Raw genomic sequence first — 18,631 nt, 5'->3', positions numbered from 1 at the left:
GAGGACAAACTATGCCATGTTTATGTTACACATTCACAACTTTTGGAGTCTCTTTTTACCTCTTTGTCTCTTCTGTTTAGTATTTTTACCAGTAAAGAAATTTAAGGAATCGTTAACATCCCTCAGTATGTGTGTTTCTGTTCCTATGGCTGTTCTGCTATGTTTCTACCAGAAGGCCTGGTCTCCAGGGTCCACACCAGTACTTTAGGTCCTCCGTTTTGTTGTCTGGGTTTCTTTGATCAGTTTTCAAAAATCTAAGTGAAGGCAGAAGAGAAGAGTTTAAGACGCACAGGCTACTTGTTAGCTGTACCACCTGACAACTGGTGTCACTGACATTAGTATTTACTATCCACCCTTCTTTCTCATATTCATCTATCCAGTATTGTATTACTGTTTACCAGATTTATTCCTTCTTCCATAAGTGCAGACTGCACAAATTCCCCTTTAAGGAAAAGAAAGTTTTTTTAATGCTAACACTACTCCCAGGAGACTTCTACCAAAAGGTAACACCATCAAGAATAATATCCATGAATGCCTCCAACAGAAAAATGCCCCAATGGATTCTTTACAGCAACAGTTTGAGACACATACTGCTCTTCATCATTTTGTCATGCCTTTGATTTCCTGGGCCTCAAATGCCAGTGAATTCCCTATGCCTCCACTTCTCTGTTACCTCAGGACACAGTTTTTCAGCACAGATCCTATCATTAGTCCCAACATGGAAAACAATCCTATTTCCACTGATATCCTTATGCCCATTAGGATTCCCATCAGGGCTGCAGTACCTTGCTAAATCTAGTGTTTCCTCTTCTACTCAGGACAGTTTCATTTTATTTCCTCTTTTTTTCCCCTTCTTCTTCTCCTTCCTATCTAGCTTCTTAGCTCCATAACAAACTTGCCTCTCAGTTCCATTTTGCCTTTACTGTCACTTACGGTTATCACTTATGATGCCTACAACACCTTGTATTTGCATATTTACACAGATAAATAGGAAATGGAAAATTCCTTTCCACAGGCGATTCTCAGGCTCTTCTTCAGATTCTGAATACTCTTTTCAGCATCCTTTACAGCAATATATCAGATTTATTCTTCCAGCTGCATCTATACTTGAATCATCATTTCAGTTAATTCTATCAGACGTGATTTCATTTAAACAATATATTCCTGAAAGGAAGAACAGCTGCTGTAACACACATCAGTCTGCTTTGACCATCAGCATTCACTTCAGATGTATTTTAAGATTCACAGTGATTCTTATCAATGAAATTGCAATGAAATGCAAAGTTCTTGAAGACCTTGAGATTATTCAAAGTCAAAAGTAATATGGTAAAGGACAGCAAAAGTGTCACAGCCACTTCATTCTTTAAACTGCGTGCTCACTTAAGAGCCCACAATTGTTGCAGCCCAGTAAACAGTTACTCTGACCCACAGCCTGCCCCTACTTGTGCTGCCTCTTTTTCAGTGTTTTTTTGGGAATGGTTTTGGCAGTAGACCACTTCCAGGTCTGTGATGTTGCAACAGTTGTACATCAGGTTGCATTCCAGAGAGGGACACAGGACCTACAACCAGAGCTACTTAGTGAGCCCTAATCCCTGATCCTGGACCTAACTGAGGAGTCCTGGGGAAAGGGAAGAAAAAAGAAAGAAAGAAAAAAAAAAAAGGCTATGCTTTTTGCTGTGATAGCACAGCCTGCAGCTATGCCGCACTTTCACCCAAGAATTCCTCAGCTTTTGGCCAGGAGCCTTTGCCAACAATCATCTATTCACCCCTAGCTTCCAGACTTCCTCCTCCAAATTCAGTGCTGCACAGTTGTGTTAGACCTCCTGGGCATATGCAATGCATCTTTTCCAAAAAGACAGAAACTCAAACTATGGCCCTTAGCCACTGTGGAAAAGGCAGCATAGCCCACACCCTTAGAAAAAATTCAAGCAGAGAACATAAGGACAGACGTTGCTACTCAAAAGCCTCTAAACGACGTACACAAGAGTTCACCTTGTTGACCATTTCTGATATTGGCAGAAAGCTAGCTGCATACATAGTATGCCTACATGGTCATCTTTTAACTCTTAAATAAAAGACAGGTTTTGGGGTCCTCCCCACTTAGAAGATTGGTCTACATCAATTTTTATTTGAAAGCAATCGGATTATATATACGCACAGAGTTCCCTGCAAGCTCACAAATATTCTCTCAGACTGCTCGCTAATCCCAGGTAGTTTTCTCTCTGCACTACATCGTTGTACATTTTGTCCCCTGAGGCTTAAGCCATATTGCAAATAGCACACCATTGATACTTGCTGCTTCATGTACCTTTAGCTTTTATTGGAGTCACATCCTTAATACAAACCAAATATTCACATGTTGCAATGATCAGATTTTATAACTGAGTTTTTGATGAGTGAAGGAATTTTAATGCAGTACTGGAGATGCTTGCAAAAATTTGGAATCGAAGATCAGATCTGCTAATTGCTTAAAAACACTTGCAAAAAATTACAGTTCCACAACAACAAAAAAAAGTTTTCCCAACAATTTGCTTTGAAAGAATGTATAGTTAATAGAAATTGACATGAAATAAAGACAAATTTCAGACATTCCTGATATGTGATAAGCTTAAAGAGTAAGCTCAAATGAAGTTTTGTACTAGAATTAGCAATGAAATGTGCAAAAACTGATCTGGTAAAATTTTTTGGTGACAGAAATTAGTTGAGAATAATGAAAAGGACAAACTTCAGAGATGCCTAGCAAAAAACTAGGTGGAGGGAAAACATTACTGTAGATAAAACAAAAAATGAATTTACATATAGATGCACTGACATTCTCTAGAGCCATAGTCATTAATCAAAACGGCCTCCATATGACAACTGTGTTGTTCTTGAAATACAATATCCAGATTCATTACTCTGTCACAATGCAATACGGCTGTCTAGGGTACAAGTGGAAACAAGAAAGATCCTGAATGAGATAAACTTGGAGGCAGGGGGATGGGGGAGGAAACAAACAGCTTACTATACAGGATAAGTGATATGAAACAATGGAAGTGCATGCAAGAATAAATAGCAGAGAAGTCTTCAGTTGCCCCTCTTTTCCCTTTCTAAATATAAGAAAAAGGGTATTTATGAATCTGAAAAGCAGGAAATTCAAAGCTTGTATCCCCAAGTATATTTTATAACAATAAGCTGTCTTTACAGGATTTTTAAAAAAATAAAGCTATTCAATTTAATACTGATAAAAAGATCAAGTGTTTATCTGGTTTATGTGACCATCTGATACTATTTTATTTCTGTTAAGAGTGTGTCCTGAAATACAGTATTAGATAAGTGACAGATAAGGGGAAAAAAGACAATTCTCCAAAAGGTCATTGAAGTTGAAAACTTTTACAGAGGGGTACTTTTGTACTTACCTCTGAAAATTGAGGGAAAAAATTCTCATTTGTGAATTTAATATGTAATTTTTTTTCCCCTCCATTCAGCATGGCCTCAGACTTGGCTTTTACTTAATTTCTTGGTATTCTGATATTACTTCTATCAGTGCTAAAATATAGTGGCTCATGGAGCAGCTGGAATGATAGGAGGGTCTCTAAGGATTTGTCCATTTGAGAAAGTTACATGCATAACTATCGCATTATAGTTGCACAAGCCAACTCCCCAGAGGGAATATTTTGATTTCCCATTAAGTGCCTTTCAGCAGCAAAAGCTAAAGTTGGAAGAAAAGGCACTCATTCTTAAACAGATACTTGTATAACAAACTAAAGAGTATATCTATACTGGTAAAATAATACAAAGGTATATGTAAAAAAAACAAAAAAAACAAAAAAAACAAACCCCCCAAATTTACAGCCTTATGCAGGCAGTGTGCTCATAATGGATAGAACTGGGCAGGGAGAGCTTAAAAACAACTCAGAAAAAGGGCTAGAAAAAGCAAATGAAAAAATCTATAAACAACTGAGCTTAATAATTTCTCTGTGATAGCATGAATTTGCCCAGGCCATGGAGTTTTTCATTTCTCAGTTCCATAAATTTGTATGGGCTATATCCTTATTTTTCTAAATCCTTAGAAAAATAAATGCTTTTATGGCTAACCTCAACTAGCCTTCCATACATAGTTATAATTTGTTTTAACGCAGAAAATTCAATAGTGGGTTTAAACAATTATGAGGTACTTAAATTCTTTATGCTTTTTCCCTCAAGACCAACTGCCTATGAAATCAGACCAATTTAAATTGCCACTACTGACTAGACTTTATTGGTCTGTTCTTGGGCTCATTTTTAGAGACCTCATTATCTTGCACTAGCTTAGAGCTTTGTTATTTGTGCAGTTCAAACTGACAGCCAGAAGAGAGCCTCATGGAGACAACTCAGGTTACCATCATAAAAATCCTGAACATTATCACCAAGTAACCTTTATGAAGCAGAGGAGGGCAGTTCCTATGTTTTTATTGAGAAGATTTTTGATAATCAGAACAGAAACAGGAAAACACAATTTATAAGAGATATTAGGAATGCATATTATAATGACCTTAAAAAAAGTCCCTGTTGTTTTATTAAATATTAAACATAGACTGAAGTCCATGCAGTAGACAAAACAGCAAAATTTCAGTTGAAATCAGTTTCCTCTCCCTCTCATAAAATGAGCAACTTGCTAACACAAAACAGTCCATCCTCTTTTTTTACTGGCAAGAGTGACTTGTCCATACTCTTGCCAGTACATGGATTATGCCTGTTCTGAACATTATTTTATAGAGTCTGAAAATCCTGGCCCAAATCCTTACCTGATGCAGAGTAGAATGGTTCCATAAAAGTCCTACATGGGATCTGATAGGATGTATTAAAAGACATTCATTTTCAATTATTTCTTATTTGTTCAATACAGTTACAGATTTCTCAATGGTTCAATGCATTAACAATATTTTGCTTTTGAAATCTGTTGTTTTTCTCTTCCTGCCCTTAATCACCACCTCCAAGTTCAGGTTCCTTTCATCAACTTTGGGAAAATTCAGTGGGTCAAATAATTTGTTTTCAGTTAAATAATTATCTAACAATTTCAATAGCATGTAGTTTTAGAGTAAGCTTAATAATAATATTACTGAAAGATGACATTAGTTTGATGCTTAATTACAACTCTCAGGTAAGCCTTTAAAAATAGCATAATAAAAACATCAACAAAATGCCTTCTGTAAAACCCTCATAATTATAAAACATTTTATCATCTTGTTTTTAACTTGACCATATCACCAAAGATATGGAAGAAGATGGGTCAGCTGGTTGTCACTTGCAGTATCTATCCGCTTTCACTTTTGCTCTCCTATACGGAAAGAGTAAAGAAACAAGATTTAGATTAAAACTGAAGATGATTACATTTGAATATTTTATCTGCCTCAAAGTGTTAAGGAGGAATTTAAAACTTTACTTCAAAGCATGTATTTAAACCTGACAATACTTGGATTTGTGTAGTGATTTTGCTTTCTTAAACTGCTAGAACTGTAGTGTGACAAGTTAACCTTGACTTTCCTCCAAATCATCATGGATTGCATTTTGTCAGATCACTCAGAAGAATGCAATCAGATCTAGTGTGATTTGAAACTGACACTCAATCTGTGATGGCTAGAAAGTACTCTCACATCACTTGCAATTAGGGAACATCAGAAATAGTCTTCTGCAATCAGTCCATTTGAATTAGTGCAAACATTCCTTTATGTGGCACACTGACACAAAAATGTTTTTTCTATATTTTAAAATTAAAATTTTCTGTATTTTTTAAGTTTCTATACACTTTGCTCAATAAAAAAGTTTTATTCCCACTAGATCACACAAAGACAGTTCTCTCCCTCCCCAAAATGTTCTGGTGCCATGGGTGTTGAAACTGTTAAAAATTAGCCTAATTTTTATGATTAAAATAAATTCTTGCATCCTTGGCAGTAAACAAACTGAACAAACCTAGTTAAAGATTTCAGCAAAGAATTCATTTCTGGATAAATCCAAACCTGGGAACTTCCAGCTAAAGAAGTAAGAATTCAGAACAAAACACAGGTAGCAGGACACAGACCAGAGAAATGAATTTACTGAAATTCCGCCTCCCTGTAGTTTTTAATTAGCACATTATTTTTTGTACTTTAAAATACCTGTCAAGCAGTGTTTCGTGAAAAGTGCCTTCCTTCCTGGCTTTTCTGAGAGCTTTTGTGTCTTCTTTGCTTATTTTGAGTTTTTTGTCTTGAAAACTTTGGAATTTCTTTCTATAAAGGGAAAGAAGTGTAAAGAGTTTAACTTCTCTGGAGTTTTGTGTATCAACAAAACAGCAGCTGTAATCAGAATCTATTATGCAGTAGGCAACTGGCATAATAAAAATCCAAGCAAACCATCATGATATCAAATACTGCCCTAAGACTTCTATAGGTACAAACTATGCAAGTGTTCAGCATTCTAAGTGGGAGTGACATGATTAGCATGAAGTGATTACAGGTTTTAAAGAGTCCCTTCAACTGTCAGCATGACAAGTCCGGGAGTAAAGACCCCTAATGTTTTCTTAAAAAAAATTTGGTACTTGAGCACAGGGAAGTCACAGGGATAGCTGATTTTTAGAATTCTGCCTGTTAATGGCTTTCAATTACATACACGTAATTGATTTCACACTGTTTAACATTTCCTTTGTCTTCCTCTGGAACGTCATCTATCTTCTTAGCTTCTCTTTCAGCACAACTACGAATCTAGTCATTGAGAGAAAAACAAAACAGAAAATGCATATTTTTTAAAAAACAGAATTTACAGGTTAGAGAGGACAATACATCCTTCGTAACAGAATGTAAGTCACAGTAACTTTTTAAATTCTCAGATTTTCAATTTGTTAGTTCACAACTGAAGACAACTGTAACAAAAGCAGTAGCTCTAGCCTGAAGCATGGGGTGGAAGGGTTAAGTCTAGTCCTTGATATCACTGTAAATTATAATCCCCTTCACCTCAAAGAAGCACCATTACAGTTAAAATTAGCAAGAGTAAAATACTTTCCTATTTCTACTGGAAATACCTTAGCCTATGTAATCCTGGCGTGCATTTGCCTTTTCTGAGGCCAAATCACTGGACAGCTTATAGAGTACCATTATAACTGTATGCTAACTGTAAACTGTAGTAAACTGGTTAAGATTGAATATTCATACCAATCCTGCATTAATTGTATAATTTCTATATAAATTCTATTACCTTTATCATTTCTTCTTCTCCTGCAGTTTTACTTTTGGCTTCTATGTCTCCTTCTTCATTACATCTAATAAAACGGCTGTTTGCTGCTAGTAATGCCATTTTCTTCTGCAAAAATAATATCACATTGTTAACATAAAGAGTTTGTATATAAATCTTGATTCATAACATTTATCCTCTATAATACATGAGAAAGCTCTAATTGTGTTCTGTTCTTTTCTGTATTGATGCTATAACAGCTGGCTAGCTGTATTATTGTCTCCTTCCTTTCTGAATTGTATATAGCTGCCAAAATGCAGTAACTTGAAGTATTTTAAGAACCTCTAAAGAAATATGATAAATACATGGTAATTAATAAAATAAAAAGTTAAAAGTTATAATACTGTTGAGATTTGAAAAGGTTTTTACTGCATGGATAAAGAATATTTAACTGCCTTGCTATATAGACTTAACTCAAAATACAGTTGAATGCCAGGAATATCAGATGAATTATTCCAGACAGCTTACATCTTGGAAGACAGGTTCCCACTGCTCCCTTGATCCTATAGCATCTGAACGTCCGACGACAAGTCCATCTGAATTTATACCAAGGTATTTACCATAACCAGACTTCAGAGCAATCCTCAAAGAGAAAATATGGGAGAACAATAAAGAATGTTTTGAATTAAAGCAATTCACAATATCCAACATATCACAGATATGTTATCATTATACAGTAATTTTGAAAAGACTATTAAACATGTATTCACATCCGAAGCAAAGATAACAAAAATCAAAACTTTTAACTTTTTTTTTTTAATACTTACCTTGTATCAGACAGCTTTACTGCTGTAAACTGCTCAGGAGGACTCGGGCCTTCATCATCTGAGGGATGATTTTTCCATTACTTAGGTAAGAAATATTAAAAATTCAATATCTTAACCTATTAACACTGTGGAGTTTAAAACAGCCTGAAGAATTATACAACAGCTATCGCTACATACTTACGTACTATGGAAGGCTGTGATGCTAGATTTTTTGAACGTTCCTTTTGAATATAAATGCTCAAAACAAAGAAGCAACGCAGGTGCTTATTTATGTTCATAGAGGTAGAGTGCTTGAAACAAGACACAAAATAAAGACAGTCCTTGCTTCAAGAAATTCACAACTGAGAACGTGTCATAATTCTCTAGACGGCTATGAAAACCTTAATCTCCTTGTAATATTATTTTTCCATAACAAAACGTACTATGGTCCAGCTCAGGTAATACAAGTGACTATTCTGAAAGCCACTAGCCTCTCCATCCCTCAAAACCAAAATGAGATAATACTGCCATCTTTGCCTTGACCTCACTTTGAAGAGGAAACACACCTTCAGGGTTTTGCAACAGCCCTTGTTTCACTGATGACTCTCAGATTCGAAGTGAGGGACAAGTTAATTATCTGGCCACTTTTGCAGTCCACTTAAACAACAGAAAACAAGTATAGCAACACAAGGACTTGACAGTAAGCCTTGAAACTCATCTGACTTCAGTTTCACTCTTCAACTGACACCAGAAAGATTTTATAGGATTTTATAAAAGTTATACTGCTTTTTAACCAGTAAGTGGTAAGGCTTTTAATGGATGGTCATCTCCAAAGCAGTTCAATTTACTGTACACATAAAAGAGCAAGAAACTAGATAGGTGAAACTGATTGGTAGTCATTGGTTTTAAGTCATCTACATGCTACAGCTAAGATTCTTAAATTATTTACTTACTTTTAATCTGTAAGATTGCTCGTCTTTAAATCATGCCAATTTAATCAGAAGCTTTTATGCCTTCCATTACTAAAACTGCCTTTCTTTTTAAACAGATTTCCCAAAACAAACCTTTATGTGGTGCTCCAAGTGTAAACAAGCCATTGTCAAGAGCATGGATGTAAGCTCCTTTGTCCATTTCTATAGCTATAGTTCCTGTAATTTCACCAAAATTACTGATGGCCCACCAGTTTCCTAAAATACAAAAACATAGTACATAATAGAATAATTAAAACTTTTGGTTGCAGTAGTTCAAGAGATGGCATTCCTGCATCTTCTCTGAGATTTGACATTCTAGAGATGGCAATCTGCTACTGCATCCTTGGATCTCTGCACATTATATTATACTACAAAGCCAATTTAATGGTGAGCTGCTGCTGAAACAGGTCTTGCTATTCTACCCCCACCCTGCCATCCCAAGTCATGGGCTCCTGCACTTCATCCCTTCTTTGAGCTGTTAGGCCACAAAGCAGGTTGATTCAGCCAGAGCTGACTCAGCAGAAGATATATCTTGCAAAGAAGGTATTTCTTCTCTGGACCAGCCTCCTGCAGTTTTTTGGCCACATCCAATTATGAGATTCTCCAGCACAAGCGAAAAAGTGAAGCCATCTCTTTTAGCAGCAACTTGCTGTTAAATTACTTCATGTGAGCTGTAATCCTTAGATTTAAGTTGTTCAAGCTAATTATGTTTGGACATTTGAGTCACACCAAATTCCACCAGAGTCAAAGACAACCCTACCCTCATTCCTTGAGTGAAAGTTATTACAACATTTATATTTTTAAATAGGTAAAATAGTATATCAAGATAAAATTTTGAAGTGTTTTCTGCCTAAAAGCAGTAATTATTAATCTACATATGGTGCCCTCTTTCCACACAGTAAATTCTGCAAGTCAGTCTTTTTCTTGAGCAGAAATAGTTGCCCCCTATCTCCACACAACATATGAAGCTAACTGTCTTGTCTTGACCCATTCAGTTACGGCTTGCAGGTCAGCATATGAACTTTCCAAATCTCTTCCAGCACTCTTCTGAAATCTGGATAAACTAAAGAATTCAGAACGTACATAACGCTAGTTCACATTCTTCTAGTCTAAAACACAGTAACATATTTTTTCATTGGTCATTTTTTGTTTGAATAGAGGAATAACAAAGACTCCTCTTGCACTGCTATAGTTCTGCCCACACGCATATAATAGAAGATAATGTCTATCCTGTAAGCTGTACTGTGCAGTATGTATCCATATCCCTTATGACTTTGTGGTTAATTTTTAGCTGTTCTTGTCTGTGAAGTGAGCTGTGGTGAACTGAGGACAAGAGAACTCTGAAGGGCAAAAGTCTGTCAAGTTACCACTCATGATCAAAGCCTACATACAACTTTGATCCTCCAATTTTATGAAAAAGGAAGAAGTAAAATTATATTTTGTTACAGATTAATATTTGTGTCTTCAGTTTCAATTAACACTAACAATTTTCAATGTGAATACATCACAGGCAGTTAAGTGTGATGTATTGAAAACAAACCGATACTCTTTTGCTTTTGAAATGATCAAAGGCTGATCTGGGTGAGCTGGTTCTCACCCATCATAAAGTAACCAGTGACAGAGTAGGAACTGAAAACATAGCTGATGCGACTATTAATCTGCAAGTAACAGTAACACATGAGATGGGTAATATATGTGGGAACGCAGTGCCAGAAATTCACAAATATAGGGCAGAGGGCTCTTCTCCTGAAGCAAGTACTATGGAAACAAGTGAGACTCAAGCAGATAACGATCTCGAGATTAAAAGAGTACATACTTTAGCTAAAAAGACAAGTGCAAAATCCACCTCACTGGCACCCAAAGCTCCCCTCAGAGCCCAGGAAGGCCACAACTTGCAGGTTTACAACTATGTGTCACCATGCGTTATTTGCACGGGGACTGCGTTCACCTTAAGCAGCCCTATGCAAATCCCTTCAGCTTGTGCCACCCCCTGTCGTTCCTGCACTACACGAAGTCCTGGAAAGCGGCTCACCGACGGCATCAAGCTGCTCTTCCGCATCCTCCTCCCTTTTCCTTTTCTTGTCTTTGCGCTTCTTCTTGCTGCAAGGGGAGACAGAGCGCGGTGGGAAGGGGCTCCCGCGGCAGCCCCGGGCGGGCGGGGGGAGTCTGGCCAGGAATGAGGGCGCCCGGAGCCACCCTGGCCCTCACCTTTTCTCCTTCGCCCCTTTGAGAACGAGCTTGGTGGACTTCACGCAGGAGTACTCCGCCATGTCAGGCTACGGCAAGCACAGAGGACCCGCCTCCCGACGTGCCGACGGAAGCCCCGGAGCGACAAGATTCACTCGCGCTCTCGCCCTGCTGGGAACTGTGCATGCGCTGAGCGCGCGCATGCGCTGTGGGCCGGGCGGGCGCGGCGGCGCGTGACGCTGTGGCGTCGTGGGGCCAGGCGGTGGCCGCAGGGCGGGAGGGAAAAATAAACCGAGGGTTTAAAGTTACGCTTAAAGCTACGTCCCGCTGGGCCCTGCGCTCCTCGGCCTGGCGCGGCGCCTTCCCGCGCTGGCTGCTCGGGGACGGGTTCCCGCGCGGGTTCGGAAGCAGGACGGCGCGGAGCAGAGCCCTGGAGCATCTGCCCTCCGCGTCGCGAGGGGCCACGAAGGCCGCGTGACACCGGTGCCGGGCGCTGCGCGCTGCGGGAGGACTGCAGGGGCAGCCTGCAAAGCCGAGGCTGGGAAGGAAACCTGCAGGTCCACTGAGTACACCGAGCTGTGGCTCCGTGAGGTTTATGAATACTTGTTTCTTCCCGTTAGCCACTTGCTATTCCACAGACCAGACTCTGCCTCTGGCTTCCCCTGGGATATGAGCACTGCTGTCTTGGCCTCCTCGCCTGTTGACATGTCTTCTTCTCAACACCTACCATTCCCTTTTCTTGCTGGTATGGCCTTACCAATACATATGTAACTAGACTCTGAATTAGAACAGTCGTTAACAATTTGCATTTAGCCTTGTAGTCTGTTGTTTCTCCTTCACAATAATGGAGGGGGTTTTCTGCCTTAAAAGCTTGTCCCCCTCTTCTGATTATACTGGCTTGTCAAATGAAAGATAGCAGCTCAATCAAATCTTGCCTTACATGCACATAGATGATTATGTTGGGTTGCTTCCTTTTTATTTCTGATTTCATAACTCGTCTATGCTTTCAAACTTTTCTCAGCGTCATGAAGGAACCTGCTAAAAGTGAAACATGAAATTCTCATACATGGTTATGTCAAGGCCTTAAAAGTCACTGAAATCACAATCACAACCAGTTGGTAAAAATGTGTAGCTTTCCTCAGTGAATGATACTAGAGCTTGTGGATGATCTCAGACTTACCTACTGGTACTTTTATCAGATCCAGGACCCTTGGCTATCTTTCACCAAAATGCTTAGTGAGACATCTGTAACTTCTGTCTATATACCTAACCTGGCTATCCCCATATTTTTCTCTCTGGAGCTGCGTTTGAGTGGTTATATCTGCTATGTAAAGTGAAAGGAACGGTGTGTCCTTAATGGATTTTTGGAGTTTTTGGCCTGTGTCTCAGTTTGAAGTCCAAACTCTGCTAAGGATAGATCAGTGAGCTTTGTGGAGGCTGGGAAGAGGCATGACTTTGTCAGTAAAAGAGATATTTGAATCAAGCTGCTGGTGGATGTATATTCAGAGTACTTCTTGTGTCACTGGCACTCTGACTTCCTGCCTGTGTGTTCCTCTGCAATTTGTCACTGGAAGATGGTCTTGCTCAATGACTGGGGAGTGAACAGTTTGAAGCAGGGTGTCGCAGTAGTAGACGGTATGTGACTGTATTGATTTACTGACTTACTGGTCCCTGGAACTTTTGTCTTTTTGATAAGCTCTTCCGGGAAGAGCTGGTAAAATAAAGAAAGCAGAAAGCTGTGGGCAATGCTAGACTCCTTTGCTGACCAGCCCTGATTTCTGCATGGAGCTAAAATCAGGCAAGTGTCATGTCTGCCAAGTTTTATGTTCAGTCAGGTTGAGAAAATGTCACATATCTGACTGTATGCAAAGGGCCAAAGAAGATCCAGATTTCCAAATATAAGATCAAAATACCTAGTCACACTGCTGGCAGCCCATCCACTGCTTTCAACCGCACCCTCAGGTACATTATTTTTCTTCTGTTTTCACATAATGGAGATTATTGTTTAACTTTTTCCAGTAACCTTTTGATACCTTCTCCTTAGAATTTTATAACCAATTTTAGAATGGTTGTTATTTGCTTGCTTGTTTGTTTTTGATGGCAGATACAATAGCTTGCTCACTGTTAAAATATTTTAGTCTGTATATTCATTTTTTGTACTATATTCTCATGTCTCCTGCTCTTTGAAAATTAATTCAAGCTAACCTCAGCAGTAACCAGTTTTAGCAGATACAGTCATAATTGTATCTGACTGTCATTTTATCATTAAATACTTTTTTGGTGGTTCTAAACAGATATACCTATAAGGCAGGAAGTATAATAAAGGGGATATTAAAAATAAGAGTGCAATTATACAGAAATTAGAAAAAAATGATGGAGAAAACAAAACAGAAAGAATGCCTGTCAGCATGCTGATCACTGTTTCTATGCATGTGTTACGCTCAAGTGTTTTTGCTGCCCCCCCCCGCCCCCTTTCTTTTTAGGCCTTCATTCTGTGGAGAGCAGACCTGTAGGGATTCTTCATTGTAATCTTCAGTCTGCTTCTTTAACTGGACAACTTTATTTGTGATGTGTTGTATCTTTTGAGCGCTTAACTGTGCAACCTTAGCATTTTTTATGTATTTGTGTACTGTTGTCAAAGTGGGCCAGTATAAACAGATAAAACAGTAGAGCACTTCAGAAGAATACAAGCACTTTCCTGAGTGGGAAGATGGGAGAGAGGAAGGTAATGTTTTAGTAAGTTATAGAACAAAGATGTCTTGACGACCCTTGGTTAAGATTATAAAGCATTGTATAATAGATGTAATCATTTCAAAATTATTAAGAATTATCTAGGTTAAGTTGCTGATTTCTGTTAACTTTTGAAAAACAGAAGCACGTCAGAACAGTTTGTATTTTAAAATACATATGTATATATATAAATACATATATCATATGGGAGCATTCGGACTTTATATTTTGCTGTTTGTCCACCAGATGTTGCTATATCCACAAAAATAAGTGCAGACCAAGAAATTTGAAAAAAATTGTAGTTTAATTTGATTACAGATCACCCTTACAGATCTTGATCCTGGAAATATACACAGATGCTTACATTTTTGCATCAGGAATAGGCCCAGTGAGTTCAGTTAAGCTACTTAGTCTGTGTAAAATTAAGCAGCTTTATAAGATTTCTTAGGGGCGCTGTATCAATTATATTTGATATTTTATTTTCCCTATTATGAAGAGGAAGAGGGACAGAGACACTGAAGGAGAGAGAGAGACAATAAATTTCTAATTTTAAAAGAAATGTAGATTTTTTTCGGGTTCCTATAATGTAAAATATATCCTCTTGTTAGTGAATGTAATTGTATTTACAATTCACATTTTAAAGGGTTTTTTTTGATCTTAGTGACACCAGCAAAAACAGACATCAGTACGTTATATACAAAAGACAAGGAAATCTTTTCCCGCAGGCAAAGTGATGCCATCAGTCAGAACACTGTATCTAAAATGGTACCATTTCAGAAAAGCTATTTAAACTCTAATTTGTTAGTTAGTATTTTTGAAATTAAAACATTTCCAAAATGTGCTAGCTATGATTGTTTAAAAAAAAATAACGGCTCATTTTCTTTATAGCAATGGAAATAAATGGAGCTTTTGTGTTTGCAAATGTAGATAACAAATCACTTTTTTTAATGACTAGATTTGGTTGCCAGCTTGGAATTTGCCATATGTGCATTTTATTTTAAATGCCTAAAGAGTGAAATCATTTGCTGTGTCCCATGCAGATGGGGCAGATTGGCTGAGCTGTCGTTTGTAAAATGTGCACTTTTATCATTCAAGTTTGAAGAGGATCACTACAAATGATGTTTCCCACAGACACTTTGGACTGATGAAATCAGAGAGCTGAGACTGAGTGTCAGTGGATATAGCCTAGTGTTATAAAAGCCTGGAGAAAGGCGTGGACCAAAGTTGGAGAGCTTTGGAGTTTACTCGTTTATTTATGTTAGGAAATACATAAATTTCCCCCAAACCAGAGAAACTTGAATTAGTTCTCCTGATAGCAGAGTTGACAGATAGTTTTATATGCTTTTTTTGCTTTCATTTATAACTGTAGGGCTCTTATGAAATATCTAAGCTGCTAACTGATATAACAGCGAAGATTGATATGGTTTTGTTTACTCATTTGCTGAAAGAGGGAAATCTGGTGTGAGTTAGAACCAGAGCAACTATTTTTCAATATTTCTGCAGTGGGCAAAATACACGTACTGGAACATTGCAGCGGTTTCTCATATTGTTCAGCAGTGGCTGTGTGAGAATGTCAATACATCCCTGGGACGTGCTGGTGTGTATTGCAGTGACATGACAGATGTAAATAAAAAGCTGATTTCATTCTTGGCATTTGAGATACTGAATGCTGAAAATGATTTTATTATAAATCCTGGATTTTAAAAGTGACCTGAGATTACCTTTTAAAAAAAACACTTTTTTTTGCTTTTACTTTTACTGCTTAGTCAGTCCATGGTATAATATTTAGAGTATTGGAGAATATGAAGGGGTTCTAAGCCTGCCCCACGCTGGGGCAGGATGGAGCCCCAGCTCAGGTCCCCAGTCCTCGGCATCCCTGTTTCAGAGACCCTGTGTTGGTTATGGCTTCTCAGCTTCTTGCACTTGGCCTGATCGCTCCTTCCCTCACCTTCCTCCACTGTCACTCACTGAAGTTACTGTGGCTAAGTTTTTGTGGCTAGCCAGACCTTCCCTGCGTCTGGTTCTCCAGGCTGCAGCTCTCTCTGGGGTTTGGCAATGGAGGATACACCAGGCATTTACCAAAATCCATTCTGGATTTCTGTTGGATACTGAGGGCATGGAAAAAAAAAAAGAAATGAATAGGTGAACTTTAATTTACTGTAATCTCACACAAAGGCCAACTCCATATGGTGTTTGCTTAGGCTCTGCCCTTCTGATTTCTGCTTATCATTCAAAATGCCCTGTCATGTCTACTTCTCCCAAATTATGATGTTATTTTCCACTAATTGCTCTGGTTTTTATCCTGATTTGCTAAGGAAATTTGTATATGGGTACAAATGTATTTGTATTTGTCTCTCTGTTAGTCTCTTTCCTTGTCAGTATATTTTTAACTGCTGGCTGGTTTCATTCAGACTTAGCAGATGGGTTGAGGTCACGAAGACAAGCTACTATGAGTTCTGAAACTGTTGTTAGGTAAGTGGGAAAGAGAAACCCGCAAGTTCCCTGACTGTGGGAAGGGCTGCAATTTGAATTCCCATCTTTAAAATTAGAGTTAGGAGACAACCTCATGCAGAAAGGAATCTGTGAGGAAAAACTCCTAGTAAATCGTAGGACACTAATGAGTGAAAAATCAAACTGCATTACTTCTACTGCCTAAGCAACAATTTATTGCTATATACAGTAATTACATTTTTTACAGGATGGAAATTTGATTTTAAGAGTTTAGTATAGTTGATTTTTTTTCGACATTTTCTGACAAATAACTAGTATGTTTTGTGCAAACTTAGGTGAAAGCCGCTTACCTTATTTATTGGTACTGTATTGCAAATATGAACTTACATATAAGTTACAACAGGTCTGGAATCTGTGGTAAGTGTTCATATGCAGACTTTTACCCCTCTGGGACACAGTTTTGTCTTCTTTCCTGTGAACCTCATTTCCTTTGTTAGATGTGGTTGAGTTTGTTGATCTTATTAGGAAATCCCCTGGTTTCATGGAGAAATAAAATGAAGCAGGCAGTCTAGAATGAGCCCAGATTTACAGTTTCATGTATATGCATCATCGTGTGGTGGTTCTTTTCTGGCATATAATCAAGTTTAATTTATATCCATTTTCTATCCAGTGATTATTTTTATCAAGTGTCTCAAAAGTTTCTTCTTTTTTATATTTCTTCCATGACTTACTAGGAAATAAAACAGGTGGTTTTGCATAGTCTAGGAAACCTTCACAGCCTTCCTTCTGAGAAGTGGTTCCCCTTTTACCAGTCTTCCCATCTGCTGGCAATGAGACTTCTTCTCTTTCTGAAACTTGGCATGGGCCAAGATAGAATTGGGAAACAACCAGCCAGAGTTCCTTTTTTCTAGCCCATCCCCCCTTTTTTTTCCTCAAGAGCATGTGACTTCACTCTGGGCTATGTATTTCTGTTACCCTATGTCTTATGAGACTATATGAAAGTCCTTTATAATTTCACTGGAGGTATGAATTGGCAGAGCTTAAAAAGAGAATGAGTCCTTGGCTGGGTGTTCATTTTCAGTGCTGCTGTCCTCCCTGGCCATAAAACTGTACTTTTTCTTTGTAAATTATGTTTGTTCTCCCTCAGGGTTGCCATATAATTTCCCTCTGTGGTTTTTTTTTTTCCCTAGCAAGACTGGAACATTTACCTGCTATGATTGTTTTCATTGCCCATTTGAATTTGAAGAGCTATTCTAAGTGACTTTCCTCTCTTATCCTCCATAGCTCTTGATTCTGTGCAATTTTTCCTGAATGCAGTCGCTCTTCCCTTAAAAGACAATTTTCACTAATGCAGTAGAAGTGAACATCTTTTTTAAAAATGCTTCTGTATGGACTTAGCGGTAGTGGATGTGGGAGGGAGACCCGTAGGCTATTGCTTATAGAATAGGTATAGCATAGGTAAAGATAGAAAAAGCTTTTTGCTCTGCAGGGAATTCTCAGCTGTTTATTTTCCCTGTCTGCGCACTTCCTAATGAATGTGTAAAATGTAAGCGACAGTGGTTCCAGTTGTGCTTTTTTTTTTTTTCCTTCTTCCTTCTTAGGCCAAATATAAAAGAGACATTAAGACATTTAACTCGTGCTTATTTGTGGAGGCCTGACTCAGACTATTCCACTTGCTTCTTCATCCAAAGGGCCTTCAGATGGTAACAGTAGTTGTTAGATTTTGAAGCAGTGAAAGAGTTGAAAGGCAGATGTAGAAATTTCTGATCTTCACCTTAGTCAAGACCATCATCAGTATCTAGTTCTACTTTTGCTATTAATTTTGCCTATCGTAAAACTAGTAAGTCTGGTTTGCCCAGATTTTTATGCTCTGCTTTCTAAAAGCAACACAAACAGAATGAAACAGGTTCTGAGTTTACACTCATCCTTCCTTCTTGCCATTAGGAAATAAAGTTTCTAACCCATAGCACAATATACGGAAACTGCTTTGAAATACGGCAGCCAGTGTTGCCAGCATTCAGTATGCTAATGCGGCTGTCATACTTGACTTTTTTTAAAGCTTCAGTAACTTGAATGAATGAATGATGTGAGACCAGCTTCCATTAAAAAATGCAATCCTGTCCTTCATGGTTATGAAGAAAAGACATAAAACTTGATTGTAAGGGCTTAAAAATTTGAAAAGCAGAACAATATAAGACCGTATCTATTACTTTTTAAAATACAGCTTTTAAAGCCATTGTTGTGAGTTTTTTGAGCCTGACTAATAATTGTTGAATGCTTTGCATTGGCAACATCTGTTGGCTTGTGTCCTGTCACAGCAGG

General features: G+C 38.1%; 1 protein-coding gene and 1 long non-coding RNA gene across 2 annotated transcripts in view; one reads left to right on the top strand and one right to left on the bottom strand.

Moving 5' to 3' along the window:
- Nucleotides 1-2,299: 2,299 nt before the first annotated feature.
- On the bottom strand, nt 2,300-11,303 carry FRG1 (FSHD region gene 1). Its single transcript, XM_026104607.2, has 9 exons — nt 11,150-11,303; nt 10,974-11,041; nt 9,035-9,157; nt 7,992-8,049; nt 7,693-7,807; nt 7,189-7,293; nt 6,607-6,698; nt 6,117-6,227; nt 2,300-5,299 (listed from the first exon to the last, which is right to left on the bottom strand). Exons 1-9 carry the CDS (start codon nt 11,209-11,211, stop codon nt 5,263-5,265), a joined length of 771 nt encoding a protein of 256 aa, XP_025960392.1. The 5' UTR covers nt 11,212-11,303; the 3' UTR covers nt 2,300-5,262.
- A 36-nt stretch (nt 11,304-11,339) lies between these two features.
- The window catches only part of LOC112985744 (uncharacterized), a 371,488-nt gene continuing 364,196 nt past the window's right edge, over nt 11,340-18,631 (top strand). The window contains exon 1 of the long non-coding RNA XR_003259822.2: nt 11,340-11,873. This is a non-coding gene — a long non-coding RNA (uncharacterized LOC112985744). The remainder of the gene's footprint in view (nt 11,874-18,631) is intronic.

This window comes from Dromaius novaehollandiae, chromosome 4 (genome assembly GCF_036370855.1).
Source record: "Dromaius novaehollandiae isolate bDroNov1 chromosome 4, bDroNov1.hap1, whole genome shotgun sequence".
Classification (NCBI taxonomy): Eukaryota; Metazoa; Chordata; class Aves; order Casuariiformes; family Dromaiidae; genus Dromaius; species Dromaius novaehollandiae.
The sequence above is the reverse complement of the archived record's forward strand: the minus strand, read 5'-3'. Positions and strand labels throughout refer to the sequence as shown.

Coding starts and splice junctions, on each gene's coding strand:
- FRG1 (XM_026104607.2), bottom strand. CDS start 11,211: ATGGCGGAGTACTCCTGCGTGAAGTCCACCAAGCTCGTTCTCAAAGGG. Junction 9,158..10,973: donor AGAGCAGCTTGATGCCGTCG/GTGAGCCGCTTT, acceptor TTTGTATTTTAG/GAAACTGGTGGGCCATCAGT. Junction 5,300..6,116: donor CACGAAACACTGCTTGACAG/GTATTTTAAAGT, acceptor CTTTCCGTATAG/GAGAGCAAAAGTGAAAGCGG.